Raw genomic sequence first — 19,429 nt, 5'->3', positions numbered from 1 at the left:
CGGCGGGGTCAGGGATTTTCTCTGCCTCGTGATGGCTGGGTGTTGTGTGCTGTCCTTAGGTTAGTTAGGTTTAAGTAGTTCTAAGTTCTAGGGGACTGATGACCACAGATGTTAAGTCCCATAGTGCTCAGAGCCATTTGAACCATTTGAGCCAGCCACTCTCCGTGGCCGCACATTCACCAGCCGTGCTGCTATTGCCTCAGCGATTTTCAAGTGGTCAAAACAGACTCCTAAAGAAGCCTTCGCCGCTGCCATGGAATCATGGCGTCAGCGTTGTGAAAAATGTGTACGTCTGCAGGGCGATTACGTAGAGAAGTAACGCCAGTTTCATCGATTTCGGGTGAGTAGTTAATTAGAAAAAAAATCGGAGGTCTTAGAACTTGAATGCACCTCGTATTAGTAATTTTCGCCTCACAAACATTAATATACGCTCAATAGTAAACGCCTGATGGCCTAAAGTCATCGAACAATTGTAAATAAAAGAAATGAACCATCGCATAGCAGCGTCAGAATCTATTATTCTTTATCTTTGCCGTTCTTGCGCGGTGGCGGAAATCTCTATGTACATGTATCGATTTATGATATAAAAAAGAATTCTGTTGTTTAAAGACAAATGAGGCATTGGGTGCCTCATCTTTTACTGTTTGTATTCCATGAAAGGCGGACGCGGACTTGCTGCGTTCTGCATCGGTATTTTATATTTTATGTAAAAATATTCAGTAAAAATGTTAACTGTTATTTTTACAATCAGAAAACATGTAGTTTCTTGTATGATTACGATCAGACAGCATCAAGAGGACATTTGACTGTTATGTATACAGTATTTAATCACAATGGTCATGTATTGTAATTTAATATGAAAAGATACGTAGCATTAAAAAACGTGTGCTACAGATAAGTGTGCTTATTTTAGTAAATTAACCTTGATGATTTCCATCTCCTCATTTACTTGAATGTTAATTATTTTGTGTTAGGTCATCACCAGAAATTGCAATCACGCTGATGGGCCGAACGCAACATGAGGCAGAAGGAACATTATCGTTTTCCTATTATTTCTGAATCAGCTCTTTTTTTAATTGTGTAGTAATGCATTTCTTTTAAAGTCTATAAATCTTCTGGTCCCATAGTATTGTTCCGGGTATGACGACATCGTGACTAGAAAAATGCACAGAAATGATAATGTTTCTTCCGAACGATATCAAATAAATCAATGTGCTGCTCTTGTTCAAAATATGCCAACCAGGTATTTAATGCTCAACGTATGTTATTATAATAGAGTAATCAATCCCTGATTCTGTTCCCAAGTGACCCACCAAAATATTCGCTTTTTCGACATTTTTCACAAAATATAAAATAACAATTATTTTTCTTTTCGCCCCCCAAGAGCAACGCTACACACTCCATCAGAGTATAACTAACACGAACTAAGTGGGTCAGGGAACAGACATTCTCGCAGCACGCCAGCCGCTGCGGCCGAGCGGTTCTACGCGCTTCAGTCCAGAACCGCGCTGCTGCTACAGTCGCAGGTTCGAATCCTGCCTCGGGCATATATGTGTGTGATGTCCTTAGGTTAGTTAGGTTTAAGTAGTTCTAAGTTCTACGGGACTGATGGCCTCAGATGTTAAGTCCCATAGTGCTTAGAGCCATTTGAACCATTTTTTCTCCCAGCACAGGTTGTAACATTGCATATTAATAACGGTCGCCAGCCTGATTACGCATTCTTGTGTCAAGCAATGTAATAAAGCAGAAAACAGTGCTATGGCTAACCTAACCTTCCTTGACACATACTTAAGTCTTTCTTATATCTGTTCACACTACAACACAGTAACCTATCCTTATAGATAAATGTGCTACTAACCAGTAAGTCAGACTAATGGCCAATAAGATAGCAAACAGTAAAATATGCCTCTCAACAATACGTAACTTGAATGAACTATGTGCAGCAGCTTACAGAACCAATCGTCAACCCGCCTGAAAACAACTAGCAATACTAAACAGGGAAAAGCATGCAATGATTTAAATCAGGAGATCTGTTAATGATCATTCTATATAACTTCATTGCTTAGTACACAGTCTCTATACCTGTGCATTAACCAACTTACAACACAATAGCTAACACAGTAAATATTTCTTTCTTAAACTCGGTTTGAAGCAATTAAACAGATTACAAATCTAACTACAGTGGCTCTGAAGGAACCTTTTGCATTGCTTCATTAACTAACTAGCCTTGTAAATTTAATGACATTAATATCGCTCAAAAGGGGAAAGGTCGCTGGACCTGATGGGATACCAGTTCGATTTTACAAAAAGTACGCGAAGGAACTTGCCCCCCTTCTTGCAGCGGTGTACCGTAGGTATCTAGAAGAGCGTAGCGTTCCAAAAGATTGGAAAAGGGCACAGGTCATCCCCGTTTTCAAGAAGGGACGTCGAACAGATGTGCAGAACCATAGACCTATATCTCTAACATCGATCTGATGTAGAATTTTGGAACACGTATTATGTTCGACTTTTCTGGAGATTAGAAATCTACTCTGTAGGAATCAGCATGGGCTTCGAAAAAGACGATCGTGTGAACCCCAGCTCGCGCTGTTTCTCTACGAGACTCGGAGGGCCATAGGCACTGGTTCCCAGGTACAGTTCCCCATAGTCGTTTAATGAACAAAGTTAGAGCATATGGACTATCAGACCAACTGTGTGATTGGATTGATGAGTTCCTAGATAACAGAAAACAGCATGTCATTCTCAATGGAGAGAAGTCTTCCGAGGTAAGAATGATTTCAGGTGTGCCGCAGGGGAGTGTCATAAGACCGTTGCTATTCACAATATACATAAATGACCTTTGGATAACATCGGAAGTTTAATGAGGCTTTCTGCGGATGATGCTGTAGTACCTCGAGAGGTTGTAACAATGGAAAATTGTACTGAAATGCAGGAGGATCTGCAACGAATTGACGCATGGTTCAGGGAATGGCAACTGAATCTCAGTGCAGACAAGTGTAATGTGCTGCGAAAACATAGAAAGAAAGATCCTTTATCATTTAGCACTTCAGCAACTGGAAGCAGTTAATTCCATAAATTACCTGGGAGTAGGTAAAGCAGATGCCAGACTGAGATTCATTGGAAGACACCTGAGGAAATGCAGTCCGAAAACAAAGGAAGTAGGTTACAGTACACTTGTTCGCCCACTGCTTGAATACTGCTCACCAGTGTGGGATCCGTACCAGATAGGGTTGATAGAAGAGATACAGAAGATTCAACGGAGAGCAGCGCGCTTCGTTACGGGATCATTTAGTAATCGCGAAAGCGTTACGGAGATGATGGATAAACTTCAGTGGAAGACTCTGCAGGAGAGACGCTCAGTAGCTCGGTTTCGAGAACATACCTTCACCGAGGAGTCAAGCAGTATATTGCTCCCTCCTACGTATACCTCGCGAAGAGACCATGAGGATAAAATCAGAGAGATTAGAGCCCACACAGAGGCATACCGACAATCTTTCTTTCCACGAACAATACGAGACTGGAATAGAAGGGAGAACCGATAGAGGTACTCAAGGTACCCTCCGCCACACACCGTCGGGTCTCTTGCGGAGTATGAGTGTAGATGTGGACGTAGATGTACATGACGACCCTTAAACTTTCATGGTTTGAAGAACCATGTTCATTAAGAAAACTACACAAGTATGTATGAGAAATGGTAAGCATTCTCATCAATAATTATTAATAAAGTAAAGTACAAAAAACTATAACCCTTTAAATAACAAATGTGCTTTAATAAGCAGTCTTTTAATCTACTCAAAACATAATTTGATGTGCAAATGGCAACACAACACTAAATTCAATTCCAGATACTTCCTCATGAAATGAATGCTGATAAAACTTCGCAATACTGATCAAAGACGTTCTCGCTTCCCGCGCCCGGGTTCCCGGGTTCGATTCCCGACGGGGTCAGGGATTTTCTCTGCCTCGTGATGACTGGGTATTGTGTGATGCCGGCTGCGGTGGCCGTGCGATTCTAGGCGCTCGTCCGGAGCCGCGCTGCTGCTACGGTCGCAGGTTCGAATCCTGCCTCGGGCATGGGTGTGTGTGATGTCCTTAGGTTAGTTAGGTTTGAGTAGTTCTAAGTTCTAGGGGACTGATGACCACAGCAGTTGAGTCCCGTAGTGCTCAGAGCAATTTGAACCATTTGATCAAAGTGCATAAATGCAACAGTTAAAATTGTTTAAGGAAATGACTATCGACTGGCTTAAAAATGCACTGGAAGTGGAGTATTTCCCAAACTATAAAACTGAACTTTATAACTGCACACAACAGAAAGTTATCATAACTATTTCTACAGCTGCCGAATAAGTCTTTTCATAATAATTTAGGACACTCGGAATTACATTCGCTAGGATAGAACTCCTGTTCAAGTTTGTGAATTGGGATAATCACGGGTGCAAGACAGAGTTCTTAGCTAACCGCAATTATTATAAAAATTAACAAAATTTCACAAATACCGGGTTCATTTACAGTGTGCCAAGTGTAAACAATTTAGTGGAAGTCAGGTGGTACTGGGGGCGTAATTTGCAGTGGCTGTTAGCCTGGTGGCGTTGCAACCATGGCAGTACTCTTGGGCTCGCCGTGTTACAGTTCTTATAGGCGTCGGAATTATATTTTTACAAGGCGAAAAACCATTCCAGGCTAATAATATCACCAAATGCAGAATCCGACGCCCGTAAATACTGCTCTCAAGCTCTTCTGGAGTCAAAACTCCACGAATATGAGCCACAACGAACCACTGCTGATAGGGAGATGTTAACCACAGCACTGCTCAGCCCAGCCTCCTTACCCGTCACAGAGGACGAGTTGCCACTTGCGCGCCAAACACACCTTTTCCCCTCCGCCAGGATACTTCCGTAGCTGCGGGGCTTCCCTACATCTTTTACATTTAACGCCACTTCCCCTAACTATGGACCAAGTCATTTACAGTACATTATATACTAATCATTGCAGTAGTTACACTCCTGGAAATGGAAAAAAGAACACATTGACACCGGTGTGTCAGACCCACCATACTTGCTCCGGACACTGCGAGAGGGCTGTACAAGCAATGATCACACGCACGGCACAGCGGACACACCAGGAACCGCGGTGTTGGCCGTCGAATGGCGCTAGCTGCGCAGCATTTGTGCACCGCCGCCGTCAGTGTCAGCCAGTTTGCCGTGGCATACGGAGCTCTATCGCAGTCTTTAACACTGGTAGCATGCCGCGACAGCGTGGACGTGAACCGTATGTGCAGTTGACGGACTTTGAGCGAGGGCGTATAGTGGGCATGCGGGAGGCCGGGTGGACGTACCGCCGAATTGCTCAATACGTGGGGCGTGAGGTCTCCACAGTACATCGATGTTGTCGCCAGTGGTCGGCGGAAGGTGCACGTGCCCGTCGACCTGGGACCGGACCGCAGCGACGCACGGATGCACGCCAAGACCGTAGGATACTACGCAGTGCCGTAGGGGACCGCACCGCCACTTCCCAGCAAATTAGGGACACTGTTGCTCCTGGGGTATCGGCGAGGACCATTCGCAACCGTCTCCATGAAGCTGGGCTACGGTCCCGCACACCGTTAGGCCGTCTTCCGCTCACGCCCCAACATCGTGCAGCCCGCCTCCAGTGGTGTCGCGACAGGCGTGAATGGAGGGACGAATGGAGACGTGTCGTCTTCAGCGATGAGAGTCGCTTCTGCCTTGGTGCCAATGATGGTCGTATGCGTGTTTGGCGCCGTGCAGGTGAGCGCCACAATCAGGACTGCATACGACCGAGGCACACAGGGCCAACACCCGGCATCATGGTGTGGGGAGCGATCTCCTACACTGGCCGTACACCACTGGTGATCGTCGAGGGGACACTGAATAGTGCACGGTACATCCAAACCGTCATCGAACCCATCGTTCTACCATTCCTAGACCGGCAAGGGAACTTGCTGTTCCAACAGGACAATGCACGTCCGCATGTATCCCGTGCCACCTAACGTGCTCTAGAAGGTGTAAGTCAACTACCCTGGCCAGCAAGATCTCCGGATCTGTCCCCCATTGAGCATGTTTGGGACTGGATGAAGCGTCGTCTCACGCGGTCTGCACGTCCAGCACGAACGCTGGTCCAACTGAGGCGCCAGGTGGAAATGGCATGGCAAGCCGTTCCACAGGACTACATCCAGCATCTCTACGATCGTCTCCATGGGAGAATAGCAGCCTGCATTGCTGCGAAAGGTGGATGTACACTGTACTAGTGCCGACATTGTGCATGCTCTGTTGCCTGTGTCTATGTGCCTGTGGTTCTGTCAGTGTGATCATGTGATGTATCTGACCCCAGGAATGTGTCAATAAAGTTTCCCCTTCCTGGGACAATGAATTCACGGTGTTCTTATTTCAATTTCCAGGAGTTTATTTAAACCCACAAGCATAATTTAAACAACATCGTTTAAAAGTTCACATAACTGAATACATAGTCAAAGAATTTCCATGATAGATACAACATTCTATATAAGCAACGCTACGAATTGACGTAGAAATATCGATACAGATACAAAATAAGTCGAAAATAGGTGTTACACATCGAGCGAAGTGGTGCAGTCGTTAGCACACTGGACTCGCATTCGCAAGGACGACGGTTCAAACAGCCGGCCGCAGTGGCCGAGCGGTTCTAGGCCCTTCAGTCTGGAACCGCACGATCGCTACGGACGCAGGTTCGAATCCTGCCTCGGGCATGGGTGTGTGTAATGTCCTGAGGTTAGTTAGGTTTAAGTAGTTCTAAGTTCTAGGGGAATGATGACCTCAGATGTTAAGTCCCATAGTCCCCAGAGCCATTTGAACCATTTTGAACGGTTCAAACCCGCGTCCGGCCTTCCTGATTTAGGTTTGTTGTGATTTCCCCAAATCGCTTCGGGCAAATGCTGGGATCGTTCCTTTGACAGCGCACGGCCTACTTCCTCCCCCATCATCCCCTAATCATATGGTACTGGTGACCTCGCTGTTTGGCCCCCTCCCCCAAATCAACCAACCTACTGTCACGATCTTTTATTCCTGTTACTTCTTGGAAACATAAAGAGGCATTGGCAGTGGCTATCTGGCTGTTTTCTCCCAGTTCTTTGGGACTTTTAATCACGTTTGACGCCTCAAATACGAGTAGGAAGAATTGTATTGGTGGTGTAATGAAGCATTGACTGCTGCTACGTGGCTGCCACCTCCCAATTCTACGTGACTGTTAATCACTTTTGACACCTCGGTCACATTAGGAAGAGTTTTTTTTGTTCGGAATCTTAGTCGTGGCGCAATACTTTATGGGTTGAAATTTGTATCCCTCACCACTGCCTGAAACACTGATGAGACCCTGCACTCTATTTTCCAATCGATGTTTATCTTCCTGCTGTTACTGTTATCCTATTCATTTACACTACTGGCCGTTAAAATTGCTACACCAAAAAGAAATGCAAATGATAAACGGGTATTCATTGGACAAATATATTATACTAGATTTGATATGCGATTACATTTTAACGCAACTTGGGAGCATAGGCCCTGAGAAATCAGTACTCAGAACAACCACCTCTGGCCATAATAACGGCCTTCATACGCCTGGGCATTGAGTCAAACACAGCTTGGATGGCGTGTACAGGTACAGCTGCCCATGCAGCTTCAACACGATATCACAGTTCATCAAGAGTAGTGACTGGCGTATTGTGATGAGACAGTTGCTCGGCCACCATTGACCAGACGTTTTAAATTGGTGAGAGATCTGGAGAATGTGCTGGCCAGGGCAGCAGTCGAACATTTTCTGTATCCAGAAAGGCCCGTACAGGACCTGCAACATGCGGTCCTGCTCAAATGCAGGGTTTCGCAGGGATCGAATGAAGGGTAAAGCCACGGGTCGTAACACATCTGAAATGTAACGTCCACTGTACAAAGTGCCGTCAATGCGAACAAGAGGTGACCGAGACGTTTAACCAATGGCACCCCATACCATCACGCCGGCTGATACGACAGTATGACGATGACGAATACACGCTTCTAATGTGCGTTCACCGCGATGTCGCCAAACACGGATGCGACCATCATGATGCTGCAAACAGAACCTGTATTCATCCGAAAAAATGACGTTTTGCCATAAGTGCACCCAGGTTCGTCGTCGAGTACACCATCGAACGCTCTGCTATCTGTGATGCAGCATCAAGGGTAACCGCAGCCACGATCTCCGAGCTGATAGTCCGTGCTCCTGCAAACGTCGTCAAACTGTTCGTGCGGATGGTTGTTGTCTTGCAAACGTCCCCATCTGTTGACTCAGGGTTCGAGACGTGGCTACAGCCATGCGGATAAGATGCCTGTCATCTCCACTGCTAGTGATACGAGGCCGTTGCGATCCAGCACGGCGTTCCGTATTACCCTCCTGAACCCACCGATTCCGTATTCTCCTAACAGTCATTGGATCTCGTCCAACGCGAGCAGCAATATCGCGATACGATAAACCGCAATCACGATAGGCTACAATCCGACCTATATCAAAGTCGGAAACGTGATAGTACGCATTTCTCCTCCTTACACGAGGCATCACAACAACGTTTCACCACGCAACGCCGGTCAACTGCTGTTTGTGTATGAGATATCGGTTAGACATTTTCCTCATGTTAGTGCGTTGTAGGTGTCGCCACCGGCGCCATGCTTGTGTGAATGCTCTGAAAAGTTAATCATTTGCATATCACAGCATCTTATTCCTGTCGGTTAAATTTCGCGTCTGTAGCACGTCATCTTCGTGGTGTAGCAATTTTAATGGCCAGTAGTGTAATTTCGGTAACATCTGAGACAGCAGTTCTCCTATGAACGCAGTTTATTTAGGAGAGACTCTGTGTGCTACAATGCAAGTACTTGTATGCCGCCGATAGGATTTTAATTTCGACGGCTCGCCTTCATACTATTGAGAATATCACCCACCCCAGAAATGTGGAAAGCAAAGAGATTGAAGTATAAGAGGTTTGTTTCACAGTGTCAATGATGATGTGCTCATACCTCTTAAGGTAAGCATCTTAGTCCATGTTTACTAGACGTTTTTCTCAGAAAGGAGGACATAAAAAATAGACTAGCAGACGAAAGAAAAGTCTACTACTGTGAAACATCGGTCTGAGGAACTAATCAGTGAGAATGTACTTTTAGAGTATAGCCTTGACTGGAATGATCAGAGATTGTGCGAAAAACGGTAAAGTAGAGAATCGAAGAGTTTTCAAAGTAATGCTACAGAAATATGCTGGGAGCTAGGTCGACTGATGAGGAATTAGGAGATTGCCCACAGAATCTGCGAGGGGGAGGAACATATGGAAAGAACTGGAAACAAGAAGAGGCAGGGAGCTGCACAGAATGAAAAGTGTAGAGGGAGGCAGAGATTTGAGTAAGTCAAGCAAATAATTGAGAACATTGGGGCAAAGTGCTAGTCTGAGATGAAGATGTTGACACAGGTGAGGAAGACGTGGTGTGCAGTATCCTGCCCCTGGGAAGACGGTTGTCCTACCTTCTCTCTCCTCCCTCCCTCTGCCCCAAAAAAGAACTCAGTGCAGGACAACACCCAACTGGCTTGGTGGACAACAACCTGGAACTTTAGAACACCATCCAACTAGAGTGTTCACGTTGAGTGGCGACTGAAAGTGAGTGGGACGTTCTAGATGCAAGGACTGCGTGTAATTTCGCAGTTTTGCAGTCATCGGTTCGACAACCAAAATTAATGCTCTATCTAAGGTTGCTGAAGGTATAAGAGATGAAATACAGAGAGCGAAAAGTTATCTGCAACTTATGTAGACAGCAGGCAGCAGCTACAACAGTTGAAGGACGTGAAAGGGAAGCAGTAGTTGAGAAGACAGTGATATTGTCCCTTATGTTACACGCTCTGTATTGTTTGTTAGTGGTAGAGCAAACCAGGAGCAAACGGGAAAGGGTGTCCAACTGCAAGGGGAAGGAATAAAAGGATTCTGGTTTGCTGATGCTACTGTAAGTCTGTTAGAAATGGCAAAGGATTTTGAAGATCAGTTGAACGGCGAAGTGAACAGTGCCTTGGAAAAATGTTACGAGGTGAATATCAGCAGAAATAAAACAAGTGGGATTTAGTCGAACTAAATTAGGTGATACTCAAGGAAAAAAGGTTAGGAAATGAGATATTAAACGTACTAGGTGGTTTTCGCTGTTTGGACAGGAAGATAGCTGACGGTTTATGAAACAGAGAGATTGTAATATATGAAGTAGCAGTACAAAGAAAAGCATTACCAAAAATAGTAATATGTTAACATCGAAGATGAATGTAACATGTAGAAAGTCTTTACTTAAGCTATTGTCTGAAGTGTACAGAAGTGAAACGTCTCCAAGAAATAGTTCAAGAAGAGAAAATAAGCTTTTGATATGTGGTGCTGTAGATGAATGCTGAAGACTAGGTGAGAAGGCAGTGATACTGGGAGGTACTAAATCGAATTGAGGAAGAAAGAAATGTGTGGTGCAAGTTGACTAAAAAAGGGGATCAGGAAATAGGACACATCATAACGCATCGAAAAATCTTCCGTTTGTTAATGGAAGGGAGTGTGGGGGTGTGGGGGGGGGGGGGGGGTGGAGTGCGAAGAGGAGAGTTAAAAATTGTAAACGGATACCAATGTACGAATACAGTAAGCAGTACAAATGGGCGTAGGTTGTAGTAGATATGTAAGATAAAGAGGATCGCAAGGGATAGAATAGCATGGAGAGCTGCACCAAGCCAGTCTTTGGACTGGAAGACCACAACAACAACAATAAGCGGCAGCGTAGCGGATGTGAAACACGTAAAAGAAATTAACTGTGCACAGTTGGAGTACATTTAATTACATAGTTTCTTTTTTGGGCTTAGTATGCAAATAGCTGAGGTCATTAGTGCCCAGCTATTGACTGAGTGATGGTTCTTTTGTAGTTATCTAAATCAATCTTCGTTGCTAGGATTGCGTACCTCAATCGATTAAAAACAGACACTTTATATGATCAATTTGTTATCTGTCTGTCTGTCTGTCTCTCCTGCTTTTCAGGACACTTTTTCTCATGAACGGCTTGACGTATCAAATTGAAAGGTCTATGGTCCCTTGGTGGTAAAATAAACATTAGGTTCTAAGTTACTTCAGTCAAAAGATACGGTCATTTATGCCACACTTTTACTAACTGATTCATCAAAAACTGTAAGGTTAAGTCGTGTGATGTTAACCAGGAACCCCAAGACGACTACCGCAGTCCACTTCACCCCTCAGCCGCCCCACACCGAACCCAGGGTTATTGTGCGGTTTCGCCCCCCGGTGGACGCCCCCAGTGAACGTCTCACACCAGACGAGTGTAATCCCTATGTTTGCGTGGTAGAGTAATGGTGGTGTACGCGTACGTGGAGAACTTGTTTGCGCAGCAATCGTCTACATAATAAAGCTAAGGCGGAGTAAGGGGAACCAACCAGCCCGCATTTGCCGAGGCAGATGGAAAACCACCTAAAAACCATCCACAGACTGGCTGGCTCACCGGACCTCGACACAAATCCGCTGGGCGTATTTGTGCTGGGGACCAGCGCTCCTTCCCACCCGGAAAGCCGTATGTTAGACCGCACAGTCAATCGTCCGGGTCAACTGTAGGGTACTCTCCGTTAGTGTAGAGCCTTGAAATTTGCCAAGAAGCAAAGTTTTATTGTGTAAATAAACGAAAACACCCAAAAAATGTGAATTTGTAATTATATCACATGCAAAAAATGTCATTTGCTGGCTGTCTGTTTGTGCAACCAGAGGATCCAGTCTGTTTCATGTAAACGCAGCCCACACCATTGTGGAGCCACCACAAGCTTGCACAGTGCCTTGTTCACAACTCCGGTTCGTGGCTTCTTGGGCTCACTGACAACTCTACGCAAACGCCACTGCTCTCGGTCGTTACGTAAAGGCCGATGGCCATTGCCTTTTCCACAGTGAGAGGTTGTTTTGTTGTGGTCTTCAGTCCTGAGACTGGTTTGGTGCAGCTCTCCATGCTACTCTATCCTGTGGAAGCTTCTTCATCTCCCAGTACCTACTGCAACCTACATCCTTCTGAATCTGTTTAGTGTATTCATCTCTCTACGATTTTTACCCTCCACGCTGCCCTCCAATACTAAATAGGTGATCCCTTGATGCCTCAGAACATGTCCTACCAACCGATACCTTCTTCTAGTCAAGTTGTGCAACAAATTTCTCTTCTCCCCAATCCTATTCAATACTTCCTCATTAGTTATGTGATCTACCCATCTAATCTTCAGCATTCTTCTGTAGCACCACATTTCAAAAGCTTCTACTCTCTTCTTGTCCAACAGTGAGAGGTAATGCCTGAAATTTAGTATTCTCGGCACACTCCTGTCATTGTGTATCCCGGAATATTGAATTCCCTAATGATTTCCGAAATGGAATGTCCCATGCATCTAGCTCCAACTTCCATTCTTCATTCAAAATCTGTTAATTCCCATCGTACGACCATAATCACGTCAGAAACGTTTCCACACGAGTCACCTGAGTAGAAATGACAGCGTTGTCAATTCACTGCCCTTTTATTCGTTCTGTACCTATACTCTCGCCATCTGTATATGTGCATATCGCTATCACATGACTTCTGTAACCTCAGTGTAAAAACAAATTTGACAATTATAATCGTTAGAAAGTACTTGCATACGTCAGAATATCTGCTAACTCAAAAGTAATTCTGGAAACGAAATTGTGAACAATATTTTTACAACAAACTGTCTGTGTAGCATGTTGTTCACATGAATATTCCATAATTTAACAGAAGTGGAGCAGCAATCAAGCCTGGCACTCCTTCACCAGACTATTCAAGCTCCCCAAGACAAATTTATGTGGAAGCCTCTAAAAATAACTGAAACACACTGGATGAAAAAATAATGTGTGGACGCCATATTGAATCCTGTGGTACTCCAGTAGGATTGTCTGCAGCAGGAAGGAGATTCCACAGACCAATAGGTAGAGATAATAATGTGTGGACACAACACTGAACCCTGTGGTACTCCAGTAGCTCTGTTTGCAGCAAGGAGGAGATTCCACATACCAATCGATAGAGAAAATAATGTGTGGACACAACACTGAACCAAGTGGTACTCCAGAAGGTCTGTTTGCCGGAGGGGAAAGATTCCACATACCAATCGATAGAGAAAATGATGTGTGGATGCAACACTGAATCCTGTGATGCACCAGTAGGTTTGTCTGCAGTTGGAAGGAGGTTCCACATACCAATCGATAGAGAAAATAATGTGTGGACACACACTGAACTGTGTGTACTCCGGTAGTTTTCAGAATGAGATTTTCACTCTCCAGCGGAGTGTGTGCTGATATGAAACTTCCTGGCAGATTAAAACTGTGTGCCAGACCGAGACTCGATCTCGGGGCCTTTGCCTTTCATATCAGCGCACACTCTGCTGCAGAGTGAAAATCTCATTCTGGAAACATCCCCCAGGCTGTGGTTGAGCCATGTCTCCGCTATATCCTTTCTTTCAGGAGTGCTAGTTCTGCACGGTTAGCAGGAGAGCTCCTGTGAAGTTTGGAAGGTAGGAGACGAGATACTGGCAGAAGTAAAGCTGTGAGGACGGGGCGTGAGATGTGCTTGGTGGCTCAGTTGGTAGAGCACTTGCCTGTGAAAGGCAAAGGTCCCAAGTTCGAGTCTCGGTCTGGCACACAGTTTTAATCTGCCAGGAAGTTTTTCTCTAGTAGTTTTGTCAGCTGCAGGAAGGAGGTCCCACATCCCAATCGGTAGAGATAATAATGTGTGGACAGAACACTGAACCCTGTGGTACTCCAGTAAGTGTGTCTGCAGCTGGAAGGGGGTTCGTGATTCCAGGGACATGAGTCGTTGTTTTTGGCTGGTGCGATGTATAGTGAGCAAGTGTTGGTGTCGCTTTGTAGACTGGTGTGTTTTTGGCCCACAGGTGGAGGAGGATCTACAAGGGAAGCTGTGGTATCACGGAAGGCTGACCCGCGAGCTGGCGGAGCCGCTGCTGTGTGCAGACGGCGACTTCCTGGTGAGGGAGTCGTCCGTCAAGAACACGCCGCGACTCACTCTGTCCGTGCGGTGGCAGCGGGACGTCAAGCACATCATACTGCTGCGCAGCCACGAGGTGAGTGCAAAAGCAGCGCTCAGTGTGGTTCAAAGTGGTTCAAATGGCTCTGAGGACTATGGGACTTAATGTAAGCTCAGAGGGGGACATCAAATGATACTATACGTAACCCCCAGCCCCCTCCCCCTTGGGTGGGGCGGGGGCAACTTTTGAATCTTAAATGGAAACCCGTTTTTTTTTTTTTTTTGGCTGTTTCGGATTCTCCATAAAAAAAGTAATCAAGTTTTGTTAGAAACACTTTTTAAACCATTGCCAGATGGAGCTGAAATCGAGAAAAATTAAAATTGGGGAAGAAGTCCGACTTATTTAGTATGATCCGAGAAGGACGCATCAAATTGATACAAAATGTGCACCAATTCTTTCATTACGCCAAATTAAACTATTTTTTTTTTTTTTTTTTTTTTTTTTTTTTTTACAAAATGTATCCTACTCGGCACAGTTTTTGATGGAGGGTATTAAAATCTCGTTAGGGAACTCTTCACAATTGCATTACCCACCCGACTGTGACGCTACCGTGGCCGAACTGCGAACTATGGCTCAGTATAAAGATCGATGCAATGCGATTAGACGTCACTTCACTTTCAGATTGTGAACTGACGAAAGTAAATTACTCTTTAGCGAAATATGGCTCACTATCCTCCTATAGAGTTTGTTGAAATGATGTTAAATTTAGGTGAATGTCATAACAATTACGCTCCAACTGCGCAATTTATGCGGATCGATTCCCAAAGAGAAGACGTCCAAGCCAAAACATTATTCGAAATTGCACTCAACGAGCTCGAGATGGACGCATGCACCATCCACCTCGTCATCGCGAATACAATGAAAATGACGCTCGTACCCTTACCGTTCTCGCCTGTTCAAGTGACTCAAATGACTCTGAGCACTATGGGACTTAACTTCTGAGGTCATCAGTCCCCTAGAACTTAGAACTACTTAAACCTAACGAATCTAAGGACATCACACACATCCATGCCCGAGGCAGGACTCGAACCTGCGACCGTAGCGGTCATGCGGTTCCAGATTGAAGCGCCTAGAACCTCACGGCACAAGCGCTCAGTGTGATTCGGGTTGTTGATTAGTTGATTGGTTGGTTGATTTTCGGGGGGGGGGGGGGAAGGGTAGCAAGAGGTTATTCGTCCCATCGGATTACGGAAGGATAAGGCAAGAAGTCGGCCATGCCTTTTCAAAGGATCCATCCCGGCATTTGCCTGAAGCGATTTAGGGAAATCATGGAAAAACTGAGTAAGGATGGCCTGATGCAGGTTTGAACCGCCACCATCCCTAATGTGAGTCCAGTGTGCTAACCATTGCTGCACCTCGCTCGGTTTGTGGCTGTCGTGTACGACTTTGTACACAGTGCTAAGGAGAGGTGGGCTACATAGTGGTGTGGCATCTGTCCTTGCAGGGAAGTCGGACAGAAGCAGCAATGATTAGTGAACAAGTAACGAAAAACACAAGATTTACTTAACTTACACTACTGGCCATTAAAATTGCTACACCACGAAGATGACGTGCTACAGACGCGAAATTTAACCGACAGGAATAAGATGCTGTGATATGCAAATGATTAGCTTTTCAGAGCATTCACTCAAGGTTGGCGCAGGTGGCGACACCTACAACGTGCTGACATGAGGGAAGTGTCCAACCAATTTCTCATACACAAGCAGGAGTTGACCGACGTTGCCTGGTGGAACGTTGTTGTGATGCCTCGTGTAAGGAGGAGAAATGCGTACCATCACGTTTCCGACTTTGATAAAGGTCGGATTGAAGTCTATCGCGATTGCGGTTCATCGTATCGCGACATTGCTGCTCGCGTTGGTCGAGATCCAATGACTGTTAGCAGAATATGGAATCGGTGGGTTCAGGAGGGTAATACGGAACGCCGTGCTGGATCCCAACGGCCTCGTATCACTAGCAGTCGAGATGACAGGCATCTTATCCGCGTGGCTGTAACGGATCGTGCAGCCACGTCTCGATCCCTGAGTCAACAGATGGGGACGTTTGCAAGACAGCAACCATCTGCACGAACAGTTCGACGACATTTGCAGCAGCACGGCCTATCAGCTTGGAGACCGTGGCTGCGGTTACCCTTGACAGTGCATCACAGACAGTAGCGCCTGCAACGGTGTACTCAACGACGAACCTGGGTGCACGAATGGCAAAACGCCATTTTCTCGGATGAATCCAGGTTCTGGTTCTTTCATCACGATGGTAGCATCCGTGTTTGGCGACATCGCGGTGAACGCACATTGGAAGCGTGTATTCGTCATCGCCGTACTGGCGTATCACCAGGCGGACGGTATGGTGTGCCATTGGTTACACGTCTCGGTCACCTCTTGTTCGCATTGACGGCCCTTTGAACAGTGGACGTTACATTTCAGATGTGTTACGACCCGTGGCTGTACCCTTCATTCGATCCCTGCGAAACCCTACATTTCAGCAGGATAATGCACGACCGCATGTTGCAGGTCCAGTACGGACCTTTCTGGATACAGAAAGTGTTCGACTGCTGCCCTGGCCAGCACATTCTCCAGATCTCTTAGCAACTGAACACGTCTGGTCAATGGTGGCCGAGCAACTGGCTCGTCACAATACACCAGTCACTTCTCTTTATGAACTGTGGTATCGTGTTGAAGCTGCATGAGCAGCTGTACCTGTACACGCCATCCAAGCTCTGTTTGACTCAATGCCCAGGCGTATCAAGGCCATTATTACGGCCAGAGGTGGTTGTTCTGGGTACTGATTTCTCAGGATCTATGCACCCAAATTGCGTGAAAATGTAACCACATGCAAGTTCTAGTATAATACATTTGTCCAATGAATACCCAATTATCATCTGCATTTCTTCTAGGTGTAGCAGTTTTAATTTCCAGTAGTGTATATTCCCCAAGCGTGCGAAGACTCATTACAAATAATGCTGCAAGAAATTGAGCCCATTTCGCAAAGTCAACAAGGAAGAGTCTCTTTCAATTGAACGATGAGTCGGGTTCAACTCTGGCTAGTTGGCGGCCAGCACATCGATCAGAATTGACGACTGCGAGTAACTGACGAGAAAAGTTTCTGAATTTTGTGGGACAGTAGCGTTAAAAAGTTGCATCAGGTAATGCAATGGACAGTAGCTGCACATGCATGAGGTTATGGTTCGAATCTCCCTAGCTGCAGTAAAATTTTTTTATATTTTTAAATCTTCGACTTTGGTCATCATTTTTATTCAATTATTTGATTTAAAAGTAATTTCTTGTTGCCATTCCTTTATCACATCATTTTAATCATAATATCAACTACTTCATTTGCTCTCGGTTTTCTTCCTATAATCCTTTTTCCACTTGAAATCTTTGTTCATGTGTTTTAATTAATTTTATGTGTTAATTTCGTTTTAGTTTATTTTGTATTATCGCGCTGTCTTTTCGTCAACAGTATTGTGTGCAGTGTATTTATTTCTAATTTCGTTTAAACTCTTAATGCTTACAAACCGTTCTTTTATTTACATCGTCATCTGCGTTATTTTGTCCATAGTGCAATACATATTTAGCTTATGTTTTAAATGTTTCTATGACGATTACCTTGCAAAAAAGAATTACACGTCTGGTAACGAAGCATCTATTTTTCACATCACTACACTGTCAATATGCACTGAAGCGCGCCGGCCGCGGTGGTCTAGCGGTTCTAGGCGCGCAGTCCGGAACCGCGCGACTGCTACGGTCGCAGGTTCGAATCCTGCCTCGGGCATGGATGTGTGTGATGTCCTTAGGTTAGTTAGGTTCAAGTAGTTCTAAGTTCTAGGGGACTGATGACCACAGTAGTTAAGTCCCATAGTGCTCAGAGCCAACCACTGAAGCGCCAATGAAAGGTATGGGCATGCGTATTCAAATACAGAGAAATGTAAACAGACAGATTACGGCGCTGCAGTCGGCAACGCCTATACAAGACAACAAGTGTCTGGCGCAGTTGTTAGATCGGTTACTGCTGCTACAATGGCAGGTTATCAAGATTTAAGTGAGATTGAACGTGGTGTTACAGTCGGCGCACGACCGATGGGACACAGCATATCCGAGGCAGCGATGAAGTGCGGATATTCACGTACGACCGTTTCACGAGTGTACCGTGAATGTCATGAATCCGGTAAAACATCAAATCGCTGCGCCCGGAAAAAGATCCTGCAAGAACGGGACCAAACGACGACTGAAGAGAATCGTTCAAAGTAACAGAAGCGAAACCTTTCCGCAAATTTCTGAAGATTTCAATGGTGGGTCGTCAACAAGTGTCAGCATGCGAACCACTCAACGAAACATCATCGATATGGGCTTTCGGAGCCGAAGGCCCACTCGTCTACCCTTGATGACTGCACGAGACAAACCTTTACGCCTCGCCTTGGCCCGTCAACAGCAACAATGGACTGCTGATGACTGGAAACGTGTTGCCTGTTCGGACGAGTCTCGATTCAAATTGTATGGAGCGGATGGACTTGTACGGGTATGGAGACCTCCGCATCAATCCATGGATCCTGCGCGTCAAGGGAGGACTGTTGAAGCTGGTGGAGGCTGTGTAACGGTGTGCGGAGTGTGCAGTTGGTGTGATATGGGACGCCTGATAAGTCTAGATTCGGCTCTGACAGGTGACACGTACGTAAGCATACTGTCTGATCAACTGCATCCATTCATGTCCATTGTGCAACGGACTTGGGAAATTCCAGCAGGACAATGCAACACACAACACGTCCAGAACTGCTACAGAGTGGGTCCGGGAACACTCTTATGAGTTTAAACACTTCGGCTGGCCACCACACTCCCCAGACATGAACATATCTGGGATGCCTCGCAACGTGCTGTTCAGAAGAGATCTCCACCCCCTCGTGCTCTTAGGGATTTATGGACAACCCTGCAGAATTCATGTTGTCAGTCCCCTCAAACATTACTACAGACATTAGTCGAATACATGACACGTCGTGTTGGAGCACTTCTACGTGATCATGGAGCCCCTACACGATATTAGGCAGGTGTGCCAGATTGTTTGGCACTCAGGTGTAAATAGATTTTGGTATTTTGTTTCTTAACTCATAAATAGGAATTTTAAAATAATTTAATGCTATAATAGATAAATATAGTGAAATTCATATTCACAAAAATCGCAATTTTTGAAGAGAATAATGTAAAGAAAAAACTGAAGCAAATGAGGGACGCTCACACAGTGATTAAAATAATGTGGCAAGGGCGTACAAATAAAAACTATATTAAAACCGATTAATTAAATAATGATGAAAGTCATTTCGTTAATGATT

The 19,429-nt window shown here is 45.2% G+C and overlaps 1 protein-coding gene across 1 annotated transcript in view; it reads left to right on the top strand.

The window, feature by feature from the left end:
• The window catches only part of LOC124552281 (tyrosine-protein kinase Fer-like), a 124,993-nt gene that overhangs the window by 16,985 nt on the left and 88,579 nt on the right, over positions 1-19,429 (top strand). The window contains exon 2 of the mRNA XM_047126559.1: positions 13,960-14,148. Coding sequence (XP_046982515.1) covers positions 13,960-14,148 — 189 coding nt within the window. The remainder of the gene's footprint in view (positions 1-13,959; positions 14,149-19,429) is intronic.

The sequence above is a fragment of the Schistocerca americana genome, chromosome 10 (assembly GCF_021461395.2).
Source record: "Schistocerca americana isolate TAMUIC-IGC-003095 chromosome 10, iqSchAmer2.1, whole genome shotgun sequence".
In the NCBI taxonomy this organism is placed as follows: domain Eukaryota; kingdom Metazoa; phylum Arthropoda; class Insecta; order Orthoptera; family Acrididae; genus Schistocerca; species Schistocerca americana.
Note: the sequence above shows the minus strand (reverse complement) of the source record. Positions and strands in the feature narration are given on the sequence as shown.